Source organism: Myripristis murdjan, chromosome 5, assembly GCF_902150065.1.
Source record: "Myripristis murdjan chromosome 5, fMyrMur1.1, whole genome shotgun sequence".
NCBI classification, from domain to species: domain Eukaryota; kingdom Metazoa; phylum Chordata; class Actinopteri; order Holocentriformes; family Holocentridae; genus Myripristis; species Myripristis murdjan.
The window spans coordinates 36907310-36924940 of record NC_043984.1 but is presented as its reverse complement, the minus strand read 5'-3'; the positions used below and the strand labels follow the sequence as shown (position 1 = coordinate 36924940).

Here is a 17631-nt window from a genome sequence, read left to right as displayed (position 1 = left end):
CTCTCTCTCTCTCTTTCCCTCACCTCCACTGCAAAAAGTCAAAATCTCACCAAGATTATTTGTCGTATTTCAAGTCAGAATGTCTCATTACACTTAAAATAAGACATGATCACCTCAGAAATAACTTGTTTTTAGACCATTTTCACTTGTTTCAAGTGAAAATTTATTTCAAGTGAAAATTTGCTTGAAAATCGTCTAAAAACAAGTTATTTCTGAGGTGATCACGTCTTATTTTAAGTGTAATGAGACATTCTGACTTGAAATAAGACAAATATTCTTGGTGAGATTTTGACTTTTTGCAGTGTCCTGTTCTCCCGTCTGTCCTCTGTCCTTCCCTCCTGCCCTCTGATCTTTCTCGTTGCTTTTTCTTTCTTTTTTCTTTCTTTCTTTCTTTGCCCGTTGGTCTCTTTTTTTGCCTCTTCCTTCTCATTCTGCCTCTCCTTTGGTGCTAATCTACCTTTTCTCTGTGCATTTTTCCTCTTTCTCATCCTCAACTCCTCCTCCTCCCGCATTTTCTCTTCCTCTCCACATTTCCCTCTTCTTCTCTTGCTCTTCTCTTCTGTACTTTCTCACCTCTTTGCTCCACTTTGCCTCCCTCCTCTTTTCTCTCCTCTCTCTCTTCCTTCCTCCTCATCTCCTCCATTTCTTTACTCCCCTTTCCTATTTCCCTTCTTCTTGCCCTTCCTTCCTTCCTTCCTCCTCCTGTAGTGAGCTGGTTCCTCCTGGTTTTGTCTCGGGAGTTTCTTTCCTTCCGCTCCTGCTGCTCCCTCTGGTGGTCTGGAGGATCCAGGCGTTTCAGGGCTCGACCCTCCGCTGCTGCCCGGGCCGGCAGCCCCTCCGGCGGGCGCGTGCGCCTCGTCTCCGGCCTCTCCGGCCTGGCGCTGGAGAGGGCGGCGGCGAGGCGCGTTTGGATCGTTGACGCTCGCTCCCCGGTGGGCGGCACCGGGTGGGACGGTGCGTTGTAGAGCCCCTTGAAAATTTTGCTGCGGTTGGCACCACGAGGTTGGCACCAAAACACACTTTGTTAAAGATGAACCGTGGAGTTTTCAGCCGCCAGCGGCACAAACATGGATCCCAGTTCAACAACAAAAACACTCATCAGCTGGTTTTCAGGTGATGAAACCTCAGGTGTGAAAGAACAGATTTCACATCAGTCCTCCTGCCTGAACACAATCCAGAACTGAACTGGAAACTGAACCAGTAAAAATGTTAATGGGTTCAGGAGCTGGTCTGGTCACCTGAAACACCTGCAGCTTAGCCTGTCAATCAAAAGGAAGAGGCGGAGCTTCCTCTCCAAGTTGCTGCACTGAGATCCAGACGTAAACACTAAACCTGACCAAAGAAACCTCAGCATGTTCAGCGTCTGTGAGTGAAATTAACGACGTGAACTCACCTGGAAAACTCTGCGGCTCATCTTTAAGGTGGGCGGCATGCTGCAGCTGTGTGTGTGTGTGTGTGTGTGTGTGTGTGTGTGTGTGTGTGTGTGTATGTGTGTGTGAGGTTCTGCAGTGTCCATCTCATCTATTGTCAACTTCACTTTGTTTTGGCTGTTTTGTGTTTTGTTCCAGTTTTCATTTTGGTATTTAAAGTAGAGAAAGCTGGGTTTTCACTTCAGTGTAAATGAAGCAAAATAAAGCAAAATAAAGCAAAATTAAGCAAAATGAAGCAAAATTTAGTAAAATAAAGGAAAATGAAGCAAAATGAAGCTTGAGTTGAAAGCTTGACGATCATTTATTGTTATTTGCAACCAGTGAATTGGAAATGTTGCATGATCGCTTGCACAAATATCAGCAGCTTCACACACAGTACACACTCCATACACACAGTCTATACACACACTCCATACACACAGTCTATACACACACGACACCTGAGAACTGGTTTAATTAAAAAAAAAAAAAAAAGCAGTGTGTGTGTAAAAGGTTGACCTTCTCAGTTCCTGTGTGCTCGTCTCTCCTCCCAGCGATTGACGTACAGGAAGTCACCGCCGAGGTCACCTCCCCCTCGGGAGCCAATCAGCCGGCAGAGCTGGTCACCGCGGGCAACGGCAACTACTGCGTGCGCTTCGTTCCCACGGAGATGGGCGTGCACAGCGTGAGCGTGCGCTACAGGGGCATGCACGTGCCGGGGAGCCCCTTCCAGTTCACCGTGGGGCCCCTGGGGGAGGGAGGGGCCGCCAAGGTGAGGGCAGGAGGCCCGGGGCTGGAGAGGGCACAGGCCGGGGAGCCAGGTACACACACACACACACACACACACACACACACACACACACACACACATACACACACACACAGGCTGGCTCATCCTCGCTAAACTGAGGTCGGCCAGGTTCTTCTTGAAATAACTGGTGAAGAAGTGAAACTCTCTCTCTCTCTCTCTCTCTCTCTCTCAATTTTCAATTTTTCAATTTAAATAGCTTTATTGGCATGACAAGGCAGTGCTTATATTGCCAAAGCAAATAGCAGTGATAATGACAATAATAATAAAAATAAAATAAAATAAAATAAAATAAAATAAAATAAAATAAAATAAACAAATAAATAAATAAATAAAAAATAAATAAAAAATAAATAAATAAATCTCTCTCTCTCTCCAGCTGAGTTCAGTATCTGGACGAGGGAGGCGGGGGCCGGCGGTCTCTCCATCGCGGTGGAGGGCCCCAGCAGGGCCGAGATCGCCTTCGACGACCGCAAAGACGGATCCTGTGGCGTCACCTACATCGCCCAGGAGCCGGGTAGAGAGCGCTCACACACACACACTCTCACACTCTCTCTCTCACACACACACACACACACACACACACACTCGCTCACACACTTCACATGGCTCTCTCTCTCTCCAGGTGACTACGAGGTGTCGGTGAAGTTTAACGAGCAGCACATCCCGGACAGCCCCTTCCTGGTCCCGGTGGTCGCTCCCGTGAACGACGCCCGCCGCCTCACTGTTACCGGCCTTCAGGTGAGGCACGAGGAGACACCTCCACACCCGCCGGCCTGCCTGGCTCCAGGGCTCCGGGGCACAGTTGCATAAAGTTGTCACGGCAGGGAAATGAGCGAGGCGGCTTTCTGCTGGGTCTCACATGATCCAAGCCCCCGAAACACACAAGACTTTTTTTTTTTTTTTTTTTTTTTTTTTTTTTTAGATCGAGTACCAGGGCTGCAAAATTCATAATCCATAATCCCATATTATGATTTTACATTTTACATACGGCAGGGATTCTTAACCTTTTCCACTCCAAGGCCCAGCTCTTGGTCATTATAAGAAGAAACAAAGATTTCTCACCTCCTGTTTTGGCAAATCTATTATTTAGTTTATTATAATAAGTGCTGACATTAATACCAGTTTTTCTGTCAGGTTGAAATGATAGAAATGTCCATCAAAGTTTAAAAAAATGATTAATTTAGAGTAATTACAATCACTATAAAATAATTTTTTTTGTATCTGCGCAACAATAAAAGTCCTTGAAATAAAATAAATAAATACTAAATAATAAAAATAAATATATAAATAAAAATTCTCCACAAAACAGGTTATCCCAAAAACATCCCATGCTGCTGCCTATATTTATTTTAAAACTGTGATATGTCTTCATGCTTCCTTGAATTGTATCCTGCCGGGTCGAAAAAATAAATAAAATAAAGGCGTTAGTTACTCCTCTGACTGACAGGAACTGAAAACGCTGAAAGATACACATCAAACGAGCGGGAGAAATTCAGTTTGGTCACAGGCGTGAGAACGACGTCGTCAGCGGCTTCGATGTTCCAGGATAGATTTAGAGAGAATTGTGGGTAACAGAGCAGGGGTGGTATTGAGCTTTGTGGGTTTGGTGCATATTCCTGTATGCTGATGACACTGAAGAGTTCCTCTGAGAGTGCTGGTGCGGTATGACCGACCAATCACAACATTTTGGTTTTAACTCCCCTGTTATGTTCATGTTTTCTACCATCTTTTATGTTTGGGTTCAATTTGACCCCAGCAGTTTAAACCTCCACTAAATTATTATCATTAAAATTGTAACCAAAGTTTATGTGTCAAATACTTTGTTTCTTTGTTGACGACCTAAATAGCCCATTAAATAAAACATAAATTACCCCAAATTGACCCCAAACATTATAGGAGGGTTAAATCCAGTGATGGGAGTAACGGCGTTACAAAGTAACGGCGTTACTAACGGCGTTACTTTTATCAGTAACGAGTAATCAAAGAAATTACTGTTTCCCCCGTTGTAACGCCGTTACCGTTACTGACAATAAAATGCGCCGTTACTTGCCGTTACTTTCTACTAATACTTATTATTATTTTACTATCCTGTTCGAAAAATGTGCGTCTTGTGGAGAAAAAGCGGTGTGTCAATTTTCAAACCGGTCTGACTTTGCAGTTTTTCGTAACTTAGCAACATGCATGGAGAATGACTGAGCACAAATTACAAGAATCGTCTGTGTTCTCAGACGGCAGAGCGGATAGTTTCGCCGCCTGACGAACAGAAGACCACGGGTTCAATTCCCCATCCTGACTAACTGACATCACTACTTCAAACTGTAATGAATTACTTTTTCAAAGTAACGTGGCCAACAGACAATGATAGATGAAATTTGACAGCAATGTCCACACTGCAACAGCAACGCAAAAATATGTGCATTAATGAGAGGATTTAAGAAAAGAAAAAAGTAATCATAAAAATTACTTTCCCCAGTAATTGAATTACTCTTCTGCAGCAGTAAGTGAGTAGTAATCAAAATTACTTTTTTACAGAAGTAATTAGTAATTGTAACTTATTAGTTTTGTGAGTAATTGGTCCCAACACTGGTTAAATCAGACAAACAAAAAGTCTGGACAAAGTTTGTGTTTGAGCCTCAAAGTAATGAATAATGCCTGTTTTTCCTTTTTTTTTTTTTTTTTTTTTTTTTAGAAAAGGACACAACAAGAATAAAATGATAAAAGGGAACCTAGGACTACTAGCTGAGAAATACTGCACTGTGAAAATTAAAATTTTATGTTTGCTGCAAAAGTGCTCCATGTTGAATTTCATAAATCTGTCAGGAGTTTTAGTGTCCAAGATGCTCTAAATCCTGTTTCAGAGGCTTGTCCACTTTAACACGGATAAAATTCTGTAGAAACTCTAAACGCTTGGATGTTTTTGGCAGGAAAATTTAAAAATAATTGAGTATCAGCATCAATACAAAAGTATTGCTCTCGGTACATCACCTTGTAGAGAACTAGAGCTAAATGTCAGAGTGAGTCGGGGAAAAGTGTTGGATCAGTCTTTATGCAACTGGCCTCTCGGACGTGACCGCAGCCTGGCAAACACTTCCAAAAATCCTCATCCAAAATCCTCCAGAAACACCTGAAAGCCCTGAAGGCCCTGAAGGCCCTCGGGCTGCAGGTGAAGCTGTGTCGCCCGGCTCCGGTCACTCCTGCCTCTATCTGGTGTGGAAATGTCGGTGTTTCTCTTGTGTTTCATTTAAAGGCTTTTAACAGCTTCATCTTCATCCACTCCAACATCATCGTCGCCGCCAGCTCCCTGGTTGCCGAGAGCGACAGCAGAGAGAGGCAGACCGCAGCAGCCCTCGCCCCCCCCTCCACCCCCCTCGTAGCGACTCCTCGTAGTGTTTTTGGCGACTGGAGCCTCTAGTCCAGCGGTTCTCAACCTTTTCAGTTCATGACCCCTTAAAGGAATATTCCAACGTTTTGGGCAAATTCCCAGACTGAGACCAGATGTTGGACACCATCTTCACCTCTGTGCGTCCAGTGGTTCAGTTCCTATGGGTAGCATTTCCAGGCTAACAACTCCCACAGACTTTAAGTCTTTATGCTAAGCTAACAGGAAATGTTAATCCACAGGAACTGAACCACTGGACGTCCAGAGGAGGAAACGGTGTCCAACATCTGGTCTCAGTCTGGGGAAATCGGGAAAAGGGAGATTTTGACCAAAATCTCTGAGTAATCCTTTAAAACAATCCGATAAGGTCTACTGAGGAACGAGCACCTGGTCAGGTTGTTGCATTTGCTTAAATATCAGAGGAGGTCTTACGTTTTCAGACTGCTCGGTATTTAATAAGGCATCAGACAGAAAAGAGTAAAACAATGAAAAAAAAAACATGATAATTTTGCGTATTAAAAGGATGTTGTAATCGTGTTGTGACCTCCGGGTTGAGAACCACGGCTCTCGTCTGTAGCTGTAGATGAACTCTGGTCTTCTTGTTAATGAAGCTTTGTTTTACCTGTGGAGCAGCAACGTGAGGCTCTGAGAGAAAACCAACGTCCTAAATGGAGAGGAGAGCACACATTTTGCAATTTAATATGATTATGATTCAATTTTGGAATTTATTTCTAAAGAGGAGCTAAATCCCAAACCCAAAATTTGAGTGAGGCCTGACCCCTAGTGGTGAAAAGTAGGACAGCATGTGATGACGCCACCTGTTCTATCAACATGACTTTTCTACTTTTCACCACTAGAGGTCAGGCTTCACACAGATTTTGCTTTGGGCTTTATTTGATAATTAGCAAAATATTCATTGTGTCATTTTATTGTCACTTTAAAGTGTAACAGCTCAACTGAAGAGAAAATTTTTCATACTTAGATTGCGCTGCTGCATCCTTGCAAATACATTAAATATTGCAGGTTTTCAAGGAATGCCCAATTTAAAAAGTTAAGGAATGTTATTTTCTTTATAGAATTACAATTTTTTTTTAAAGTGCTCATTTAATAGCAAACACACTATAAACAAGTTATGAAAGCAAACCAGAATCATGGATTTGCTTTCATCACTTGGCATTAAAGATCAAATAAGATCAATGCATAATTTAAAAAAAATTCTGAGGCATCATAAACACATAATTGGCCTCTACAGATTTATTTGTTTTTTATTCACTTTTTTTTGTTTGGCTTTAGGTTGGTACTCTTCAAACTGTTTTCCATTAGAAACACATTTCTGTCATCACTACAAAATAAAAGACACTAATACACAAAATAAACGTCACAAAATAAACTCAGCACCAAATTTATGGAGCAGCTGCATCATTAAGGACAAGATATTAAACTGAATGTAATTTTCTAGAGGTTATATTAAAATAAAATTTGATCGGAGCTGCTTTTGGGATTATAATCCAGCCGTGCCGCTCCACAGTGTGAAACACAGCAGTGTGTGTTAGCCTCTCTAACTCCGCCCACCACGCTGTGATTGGCTGCCTCTGCCTGCTGCGGCTCAACCAATGGGAGCTCAGGTAAGAGTAGAGGAAAATAGAGTAGAATAGAAACAGACAGATCAAAAGACACCTCTCTCTCTCTGTGTGTGTGTGTGTGTGTGTGTGTGTGTGTGTGTGTGTGTGCGTGTCATCTAATGTCACCAACATTTTTCTTTTCTTGTTTTTCTTCTGTCTAACATCCATCCCTCTGCGCTGACCTGTGTGTGTGTGTGTGTGTGTGATTTTGGTAGGAGTCAGGTCTGAAGGCGAATCACCCAGCATCCTTTGCGGTGCGTCTGAACGGCGCGCAGGGCAAGCTGGAGGCCAAAGTCCACAGTCCATCTGGAGCTCTGGAGGAGTGTGCCGTGACCGAGCTGGACAGAGGTGTGTGTGAGTGTGTGTGTGTGTGTGTGAGTGTGTGTGTGTGGGGAGATCAATCCTGTTGTCGAGGGCTGGAAAACAGGAAGCTCCGAGCAGCTTCAGTATAAACAGTGAAGCTCCATGAGATCATGAGATCAGTGATCAATATATTGATTCATGTCGGATCATCTGACAGGTCACCTCTTTGTGAATCACGTTTAAGAGGAAACTCTTAGTTAGGAAGTTTTAGTGACAGTTAAGGGAACTCTTAATGGTAAGATAAGATGTTTTGTGAATACAGGTCCAGGTCTGTAAATGTCTCAATTTAAATGTAACAATTATAATTATAATTTTCTTGTAATAAAAAAAATATTTTTAGATCATTTTCATGTTTTTTGGGCGTCATTTTCTGGTCATTTTCAAACCATTTTTCATACCAAATTTGAAAAATATCAGAAAGTTTTTTTTTTGTTTTTTTTCGCAAATTGTTTATTTAAAATCAGCTATAATGTTATTTGAACATTTATTAATTCAAAACATGGTTAGTGTTCATGTTGCTGATGCTACATTTTGGACACTGTATATCGGCCTTAAATAAATATTGGTCCCAAATATCAGTTATGGTTGTCTCTCTGGTTCCACACCGCGCCGTGTGTGTGTGTGTGTGTGTGTGTGTGTGTGTGTGCGATCCTAACGTCCCGTCTCGTCTGTCCTGCAGAGAAATACGCGATCCGCTTCATCCCCCGGGAGAACGGCGTCCACTCCATCGACGTCAAGTTCAACGGCGCTCACATCCCAGGAAGCCCCTTCCAGGTCCGGGTGGGGGAGCCGGGGCAGACCGGAGAGCCCGGCCTGGTGTCGGCGTACGGGGCGGGGCTGGAGCGAGGCACGACAGGTGAGGCCGACCCGTCTGTCTGCCTGTGGGTTCACAGGAACTGTCTGTCCTTCAGTGTACTGCTGAAGTAAATAAAATGACTCTGAGCAGGTGAAAACATCTGAGGCGGGTCGCTTCAAAATCTCAGAAATAAAAAAAAAACAACCTCAGAGCACTTTGCATTTTTGTGCCGTCAGCTCTGTGGAATAAATCATTTTCATCCTGCTGACATCACTTGGCTTCTTTGTTGTGTGCGAGTTCCCTCTAAGACTTTTCAAAATAATGTACATCTTTCTAATGGAGACATGTCGCCCCACCTGAGTCACAGCTTCAGCTTAAAACTCGCCGGCAGCGGATCTCCGATTTCCACTTTTCTTTGTTCGTCTCCAAAGCAACTTGAAGTTTCACTTGTATGTACGGTGGCCAGCAGGGACAAACTTTGTGACCAGAAACTGCACATCAGAGATATGGACTATAACAGCAGAGATATTCAGCTGTTATAGTCCAGTAAATTTATGAAAAAAACCTAGGACAAACTGCAAGATTACTACCATTTAATTCACTGTTATATATTAACCTTTTAATTCAAGGTTACTATATGTATAGTAACCTTATAATTCACTGTTTAAATTTCTGTTCTGGCATTTATTCCTTATATTCCGTATTAGTGCATATCAAATCAGATAATGTGTGATATGCATGTGTAAACAGAATAATTCAAAGAACTTGTAATTGACTTTTTTTCTTGTCTTTGTGTGTGTAATCATCTTGTGAATTTTTATAGTGATATCTGAAAGTAAAATGTTGACCCCCTTTCCCCTGTGTGTTAAAAACAGTGTTTTTTGGTATTATATGGTCATATACAGGTGATTTTCAAAACTTTCCACCAATGGGATTCCTTGGGACTTTTTTCCCCCTCACTCAGGACAAACTGAGGATACAAAATCAGTTGAGTTTGCTTCAATTTTGGCCTAAAATTACTGGACTATTACCATCTCAAACAGTTAGTGTCTGATGACTGGACTAATGTTGGCCCGGTCGAGGTGAACTCCTGTCTGTCTGACACTCGACTGGTTGCCATTGGTTACCTGACACGTAGGCGATCTAGTTATCACCTGCTTCACTTAGCTCACCGGCTATATTCCCAAGCGATCCAGGTGAAACAACAAAAAACGTCCCTGAGAGTGTCTTGTTGTCTCGCAGGAACCCAGTCAGAGTTCATCATCAACAACAGCAAGGCGGGCCCCGGGGCCCTGGCCGTGACCATCGAGGGCCCGTCCAAGGTGAAGATGGACTGCCAGGAGGCTCCTGAGGGCTACAAGGTGCAGTACACGCCCATGGCGCCCGGAAACTACACCATCAGCATCAAGTACGGAGGACCCAACCACATCACCGGCAGCCCCTTCAAGGCCAAGGTCACAGGTACGACCCCCGCCGCAGCATCTCACCTCCTGAATCCAACCTCATTTCCAGCTGAAACAGGCGGGGGATGTCTCGTTCTTCCACATGTATGAATAAATTCAGCCGCAGGAAGTCAGCAGAGTCAGGTGTGTCTGCACCGTGTTGACAGGTCAGGCGCCGGGAAGAGGGGCTCAGACTTTTTGGCCGAATATCTCTAATATCTACGACGATGCATCAGTGCCGTTGTAGGGTGGAAAAAATGACAGAGCCTGGGGAGGAGGGGTAATATTCCAAGATTCAAGTCGTAAATTTGCAAGAAAAAAACTCAGTTATTCTCTGAGGCTAATGTGGTAAATTTATGAGAAAATTATGAAGTCACAAATTTAGAACAAAAAATATATTTTTCTTTCTTTCTTTCTTTCTTTCTTTCTTTCTTTCTTTCCTCTTTGCAGGGGAACCACATGGCTTCACTAAACGGCTGATACACGGCAAGCAGCATCAGGTGAAGCCTTGTGGTTCCATGGTCAAAAAGTAAAAGACAAACTATCAGAAATTTGAATAAAAAACAGTGCATTCATCTTACAATATTGCAAGAATATATACAGAAATAAGACACTGAGAATATGAGAAATTGAGAATATGCTGTTAGTACCATCCTATACTGGACTGTAATGCAGCCATTAAAACCAGAAAAAGACAGCGCTGACATCCCAGTATCCCCAGACCATCTGTGGTCTCATGTCTGACACCAACACGTCGCTGAGGCCTGCTGTCAGGTTGCAGATTGGTTCTGTTTTGTTATTGGGTCAATTTTTCCAGTTTTCCAGAAAATACAAGCAATGGCATTTTGAGAAAAAGTGACATTTGATCAATGTTGTAATTTTTTATTTTGCTTTTATCGATAAATCATTGAGAATAGTTTGATAAAGTCAGCGTCCTTTTTCCTTCCTCTTGGACTCCATCCCGTGTTTATGAGCCGGCTTTGTGTGATCGTTCTCAGACTTTGTTTACAGACTGATTTTATGTAATCCTGTTTTTATGTGTTGTTGATTTGTCTCTATTTGTACTTTCTACTTTCTGAAAAGCGACGGCACCAGTAAAAGTTTCCCGCTTTGCATCTGACTCTTCCCCGCGGCCTCTCTCAGGTCCTCGGCTGGTGAACGTGACCAACGCCAGTGAGATGTCGACGCTGACGGTGGAGCCGGCGGCGCGGGCGTCCAGCAGCAGCCCGGCCCAGAGCGCCGCGCCCTGGCAGGCCGCCTCCGACGCCAGCAAGGTGCAGAGCCGCGGGCCCGGCCTCAGCAAGGCCTTCGTGGGCCAGAAGAGCAGCTTCTCCGTGGACTGCAGCAAGGCCGGTGAGGAGCAGCAACACACTGCACCCTCACACACACACACACACACACGCCGCTCAGCTACCAACTGGGAGTCAAGTCGGGCTGCAGCGAAGATTATCTCTGTCGCTAATTAATGTAGAGATCATTAATTGAATTTATAAAGTGTCAAAAATAATGACCAAGTCTCCAGGAAAATCAGACCAGCTTCCAAATAACAAACCAAAAACTAGAAGAGTGGATGCGGTAAAGGTGGAGCTGCAGACAGGTGCACATGATCCCCTCCAGGCTGCTGCTCGGTGGACATAAAAACAGCAAACTATTAATGAAAAATGTGCTCATTCCACATTTTTTTTGTCAGCTTGAGTCTCTGCGGCTGATTGGCTGTGTGTATGATTTGGAGATATACAGCCAAAATTAAATATCTGATATAGGTGGACACACTTTAAGAATGAGTGCATGCTTTCTGTAACAGTGGTACGGATTTGCACATCACTGTTACTCCTCAAGTTTCAAAGATTGGCTTAAAGTCCAGTCGTTTATTCAGCCTCTAAATAATCTCTGTTCATCAGTATTACATGTTTAGAAATTTCTCCCATGAAAAAATCATACCTTAGTGCCTTAATTGTAACCGTAAGTTTTGCAGTCATTAAAAATGCAGATGTATGAATATGCACAAACGCCTCTCTAGTGACAAACTTTGACCAGATACAGCCAGCAGAGTTAAGGAGAATCAGAAGAAACACACAGTTTTGAGTGGAGTGTGACTTTAAATGAACTAGTAATCTTAACTATGACCACTGGCCCAGCTGAGTGTTGGATGTTGGTTGGATGTTGGTTGGATGTTTGTATGTTGGTTGGATGATGTTTGGATGATGGTTGGATGATGTTTGGGTGTTGGTTGGATGATGTTTGGATGTTGGTTGGATGATGTTTGGATGATGTTTGGATGATGTTTGGATGATGTTTGGGTGTTGGTTGGATGAGGTTTGGGTGTTGGTTGGATGAGGTTTGGGTGTTGGTTGGATGAGGTTTGGATGTTGGTTGGATGATGTTTGGATGATGTTTGGATGTTGGTTGGATGATGTTTGGGTGTTGGTTGGATGAGGTTTGGGTGTTGGTTGGATGATGTTTGGATGTTGGTTGGATGATGTTTGGATGATGTTTGGATGTTGGTTGGATGATGTTTGGGTGTTGGTTGGATGAGGTTTGGGTGTTGGTTGGATGTTTGGATGATGTTTGGATGCTGGTTAGATGCTGGTTAGATGTTGGTTGGATGTTGTTTGGATGTTGTTTGGGTGTTGGTTGGATGTTGGTTGGATGTTGTTTGGATGCTGGTTGGATGTTGGTTGGATCTTGGTTGGACGCTGGTTGGGTGTTGGTTGGGTGTTGGTTGGATGATGTTTGGATGTTGTTTGGGTGTTGGTTGGATGATGTTTGGATGCTGGTTGGATGTTGTTTGGATGTGGGTTGGATGTGGGTTGGATGTTTGTTGGATGTTGTTTGGGTGTTGGTTGGATGTTGTTTGGATGCTGTTTGGATGTTGTTTGGATGTGGGTTGGATGTGGGTTGGATGTTTGTTGGATGTTGTTTGGGTGTTGGTTGGATGTTGGTTGGATGTTTGGGTGTTGGTTGGATGTTGTTTGGGTGTTGGTTGGTTGGATGTTGGTTGGACGCTGGTTGGGTGTTGGTTGGGTGTTGGTTGGATGATGTTTGGATGCTGGTTGGATGTTGTTTGGATGTGGGTTGGATGTTTGTTGGATGTTTGTTGGATATTGTTTGGATGCTGGTTGGATGTTGGTTGGATATTGTTTGGATGTTTGGATGCTGGTTGGATGTTGGTTAGATGTTGGTTGGATGTTGTTTGGATGCTGGTTGGATGTTGGTTGGATATTGTTTGGATGTTTGGATGCTGGTTGGATGTTGGTTGGATGCTGGTTGGATGCTGGTTGGATGCTGGTTGGATGTTGGTTGGTCGGTTGCATGCTGGTTGGATGTTGGTTGGATGCTGGTTGGATGCTAGTTGGATGCTGCTCGGGGTTAACCACGTTCTCGTCCTGCAGGTAAGAACATGCTGCTGGTGGGCGTGACGGGGCCCCAGCTGCCCTGCGAGGAGGTGCTGGTCAAACACCTGGGCAACCTGCAGTACAACGTCAGCTACGTGCTCAAGGAGCGCGGCAGCTACGTCCTGGTGGTCAAGTGGGGCGACGACCACATCCCGGGCTCCCCGTTCCACGTCACCGTCCCATAATGCACCAGCAGGACGAAATCTCTCTTCTGCGCCATTTTGCATCCCTGAACACTGTCTACACTGCAAAAAAATAAAAAGTCCAATGAATAAGCCACTTTATCCAGTATTGAAATAAACCATCAGGTCAAAACGTGAGGATTTTCCTTCAGTCCTGTAACGTCATGTTGATTAATGTATTAACTTCTTTATCTGCACTAAATACAAGAAAAAAAAATAAGGAAAATATTTTTTAAAAAGAATAGAAAAGAAATCCTGATGCTGAAAAGGATTCAGACAGAAAATGAACAAATGAATGAACTTTTTAAGAGCTTTTTTTGTTTTGTTTTGTTTGTTTGTTTGTTTGTTTGTTTGCTGTGTATCAGGGAGGCAAAATGGCCAAAGCGACCTGAAACTGGAGCTGTGAGAGTAAAGGACAGAGAGAGGGAGAGAGGACTGATATTTAAGAACCATCACATCCATTGATTTTTCTTTTCTTTTTTCTTTTCTTTTTTTTTTTTTTTTTTGCTGCCCTGAAATTGTTTTCAATTGACAAAAATTTGCACTTGACGATAGTTTTTATGCTTGATTGGTAAATTAATGATGTAATTGCTGGTTTTTACATGAGGAGTCAGCGGGTGAGCGTGTCCGACTCCTTCCCGCGGATGTTTCCGGAGAATAACTCTGGAAACGGTAAACTGGATTTGGAGCGGGCTCGGGTGCAAACGGGCCGATTTAGTGGAGATTTCTTAAAGCTCCAGTTTGATATCAACAGTTGAAACAAATGTCAAACCGGTTCAGACCGCCTCAGACAGGACAACACCTGCATGTGTGCAGTGCAGCCCGAGACACAGAGCCTTTTGATTTCAGAGGAAACAGAAAAAGTGAAAGTCAGAAGAGGCCGAGGCGGCCGCTCGCTCTTCTCTCAGCGTCTCTTTAAGAAAAGTCCAGAGCAGAATCACTTCACCTGGAAATGTGTTTCTTTACTACTGATGTTTATTGTTGTTTTCTCACTCTCCAACTCCAGTTCCCAGAATTCCATGTGTAAAAAGAAAATAATAATAAAGTTGCCATAACATGACTATTGCCATGACTATTTTACGTGTTAGAGCCAATGCAGGGAGGAAAAATATATTTATAATATACAGTAAAATAAAAAAAAATTTGGATAGTCTCTGAGATGAAAGTAATAAATTTACAAGAAAAAAACTCACAAATTTATAAGAAAAAAAACCTTGAAAATTCTGAGACAATAAAGCCTCAAATTTTTGAACCACAAAAAAAGTGAAAGTTTTTTTTCTCATAAATTTACAACTTCAGAGAATTTTTGAGTTTTTTTTGTTGAAAAAAAGTTGGATATTCTCTGAGATGAAAGTGATAAATTTACAAGAAAAAACTCACAAATTTATGAGAAAAAAACTTGAAAATTCAGAGATGATGAAGTCGCTGAATCCAGCTCTTGGCTCTTAGTTCCTTGACCCCAAAAAACGAAAAGAAAAACTGTTTTTCCAAGTTTTTCAAGTTTGTTTTTCTCATAAATTTGTGACTTTTTTAGTCTCAGATTTTTTTAGTTTTTTTTTTTTTCAAGAATGTGTGACTTTTTGTTTCTGTAAATTTATGAGTGTTTTCCCTGCGAGTTTCGGCCGAGGCTCTGTTATTTTATTCCTCCCTGACGCCCTGCTGCTGCTCGCTGTGCCGGGAAGCTGCCGGCTCGTGCAGCGTCTCTGCTTTGGGTTCGTGGCTGTTCTCTGTCGTGCCTTCAGCTGCATCCAACAGGAAAATCTGAGTTTTGAAACCGTGTGGCGCCGACCTGACGTGTTGGGTGTGTCGGTGCAGACGCCGCCGCCGCAGGTCGAGCCTCTGAACGTCAGCTCAGCGCCGCAGGGGGAAAAACTCTGAGTTTTTTGCTTAAATTGCTGCTCCTGCAGAAACCTGGATGTTTGTTGCCTAATCAGTGCTAGTTTTGATACACGAGGGGTGAGAGTATTTTTTATGGGGAAAATAAAAAACTTGTTTTGGTCATTTTGTAGTAAAGCGGCGCCGTCATGTGACGTGGCTGCCAGAGATGATGTACATTTGATAATTAAAGATCAACTGGAATAAAGATACAGATTCACACTTTATTTGCCTTGGTGCTTTTTCTCCCTGCATCTAGTGTGTTGTTGTTGTTGTTGTTGTTGTTGTTGTTGTCCCGTCTGGAGCTGCGACCTCTGACCTCTGACCTCCTGAGGGGAGTGAGCTGCTGGAGCTCAGCTGGATGTGACGCCACAGAAACGACACACATCAGCTTTCCTCTGTCAGTCGGACGGCGTGCTGAGAAAAATAATGATAAAATAATAATGAAAAAAATAAACTCAGATTTTATAGATGTGTCTGTGTGTCTTGTAAAGGTGCATTCCTCTCAAATGTTTCTGCGGTTACAAAGACCATGTGTTTTTTTTTTTCTTCTTCAATTTTGTACATTTAAAAGTGTTTAAAAGTGTCTCAGGTGGCCATATTAAGTCAATGGGAAAATATGAAATATGAAACACTGAGTATTTTAAGGGGAAAATAAGCTTTGAAATGGTCCAAATTGAAAAGTATGACTGTGTTTAAGACTAACATCAATATTATAAATAAATTTGGCCATTAAATACCCCCTTAAAGAAGTTTGACTGATTTTATCAAGCTTGGCCCTAAAAGAGGTCTGCAGATGTACACCTGAGACAGCCTTGGCTTGGAGCACGATGAAAATAAAACTTTGTCACAGAACAACAATGAAGACATCGTTTGAAAGGTCTTGACCTATGGAGTAACATATCTCAGTGTGAGACCAGTGGGCAGTTCCTGCTCCCCACAAGTGCCCTTTGAACCTTGCACCTGAGACACTTTTAAAGGCTTACAGTGCAGCAACAAAAAATGGCACAGACATGGGGTCAACATTTTTGGAAAGCTCTTGACCTCTACTATCATGCCCGATGGCAAACCAATAGGGGGCGCCACTGACTAGTGTCAAAACATGGAAAAAACATGATTTCACTATCTTAAGAAAAAAATAAAATAAAATCTGACCAAACAGGCGTTCTTCCCACAACATCACATAATAGACATAACATATTAGAACTATAAAAGCTATGGCGCAGGACACCTCTGTGTGTTGCAACTCCGCGCAGTAGTTCTGGTACCCCTCTTCCGGGTTAGGGGAAAAGTTTTGAAATTAGGTTTAAAAAACATACATACGGTAGTTTTTCAACACCAAAACTATAACCTTAACATGTAGCCCCTGTTTATATCATGAATAAAGATGTGTTATGAAAAAAAAAAAAAATATATATATATATATATATATATATATATATAAATCGTTAGTGCTATTTTGACATGTTTCCGCGGTTTTTCCACCCGCTCTGTTTCGCTGACTGAAAGGGTTGTGTTCAATGGCGTAACATATCAGCATATTATCAACTTTCATGCACTTTATTACACTTTATTGACTTTATTGATGAAAGTAAAATCAGACATGTCGCTGATAAACACTAGGATTATGGGTAATGTAGTGCTTCTCCGTGATATGACATTGCAAATAAAACGTGTTTTCTTAAAATAAAGTTGATATTATACGGGACTTGTGGACTCGGCTGAAGCACATGCCATCGTTACACATCCTCATAGCTCGTGGTAAGTCTGCCTTGGATGGTTACAACGTTATGGCTAATAATCAGACCTTTTTCCAGAATATCGATTAAATTTGCACTTCCGGGATCTATGAACCACCACCCACAGCGTGACGTCACGGAATCTCGCCGACTTCCAGTGAACACCGTTTGTGTGGTGATCACACGGAATTAAAACCATAGAAATCGATTAAAACAGGTTACATGCGAGGAGCACGCAATGCGTTATTAGGAGGTCATGCTCATTTCACGGATTTCTGTGAGAGCAGGTTAACCCCACGCCTCCCTCCCCAGATTTCCACGGTGACAGTCAGTGAGGACAATACTTCCGAGCGGAAGCTACATCAGCGACAGTGGTAGCAGCGTCCATAGCAACAGCCAGAGCAACGATAGAAACCTGAAAGAATCTTCGTAATAACTAACAAAGTAAACATTATATACACTAACTGAATGAAGATTTTGGAAATAAAATGCACATTTCCCGCTAGAAATGTTATCAAAACGCATTTGAATGCATAAGCTCTCTTAAAATATTGCATTTTCCACTGAGAATAAAAGGAATGTCCGCCATTTTTCTTAAGGCTCTCGCTTCGGGGCTCA

General features: G+C 42.6%; 2 protein-coding genes across 3 annotated transcripts in view; one reads left to right on the top strand and one right to left on the bottom strand.

Annotated features, from left to right (window-relative positions):
• LOC115359330 (filamin-B-like) overlaps positions 1 to 15501 on the top strand; it is a 61238-nt gene extending 45737 nt beyond the window's left edge. For both annotated transcript variants that reach the window (XM_030051735.1, XM_030051734.1), the window contains 8 exons: positions 1964 to 2230; positions 2597 to 2734; positions 2843 to 2958; positions 7437 to 7569; positions 8264 to 8440; positions 9623 to 9841; positions 10966 to 11175; positions 13215 to 15501. In XM_030051735.1, the coding sequence (XP_029907595.1) occupies positions 1964 to 2230; positions 2597 to 2734; positions 2843 to 2958; positions 7437 to 7569; positions 8264 to 8440; positions 9623 to 9841; positions 10966 to 11175; positions 13215 to 13402 (1448 nt within the window). In that variant the 3' untranslated portion in view covers positions 13403 to 15501. The remainder of the gene's footprint in view (positions 1 to 1963; positions 2231 to 2596; positions 2735 to 2842; positions 2959 to 7436; positions 7570 to 8263; positions 8441 to 9622; positions 9842 to 10965; positions 11176 to 13214) is intronic.
• Positions 1 to 17631, bottom strand: part of LOC115359332 (NACHT, LRR and PYD domains-containing protein 14-like) — a gene marked incomplete at its 3' end in the record, with an annotated part of 845616 nt that overhangs the window by 583185 nt on the left and 244800 nt on the right. The gene's annotated exons all lie outside the window — the stretch shown is intronic.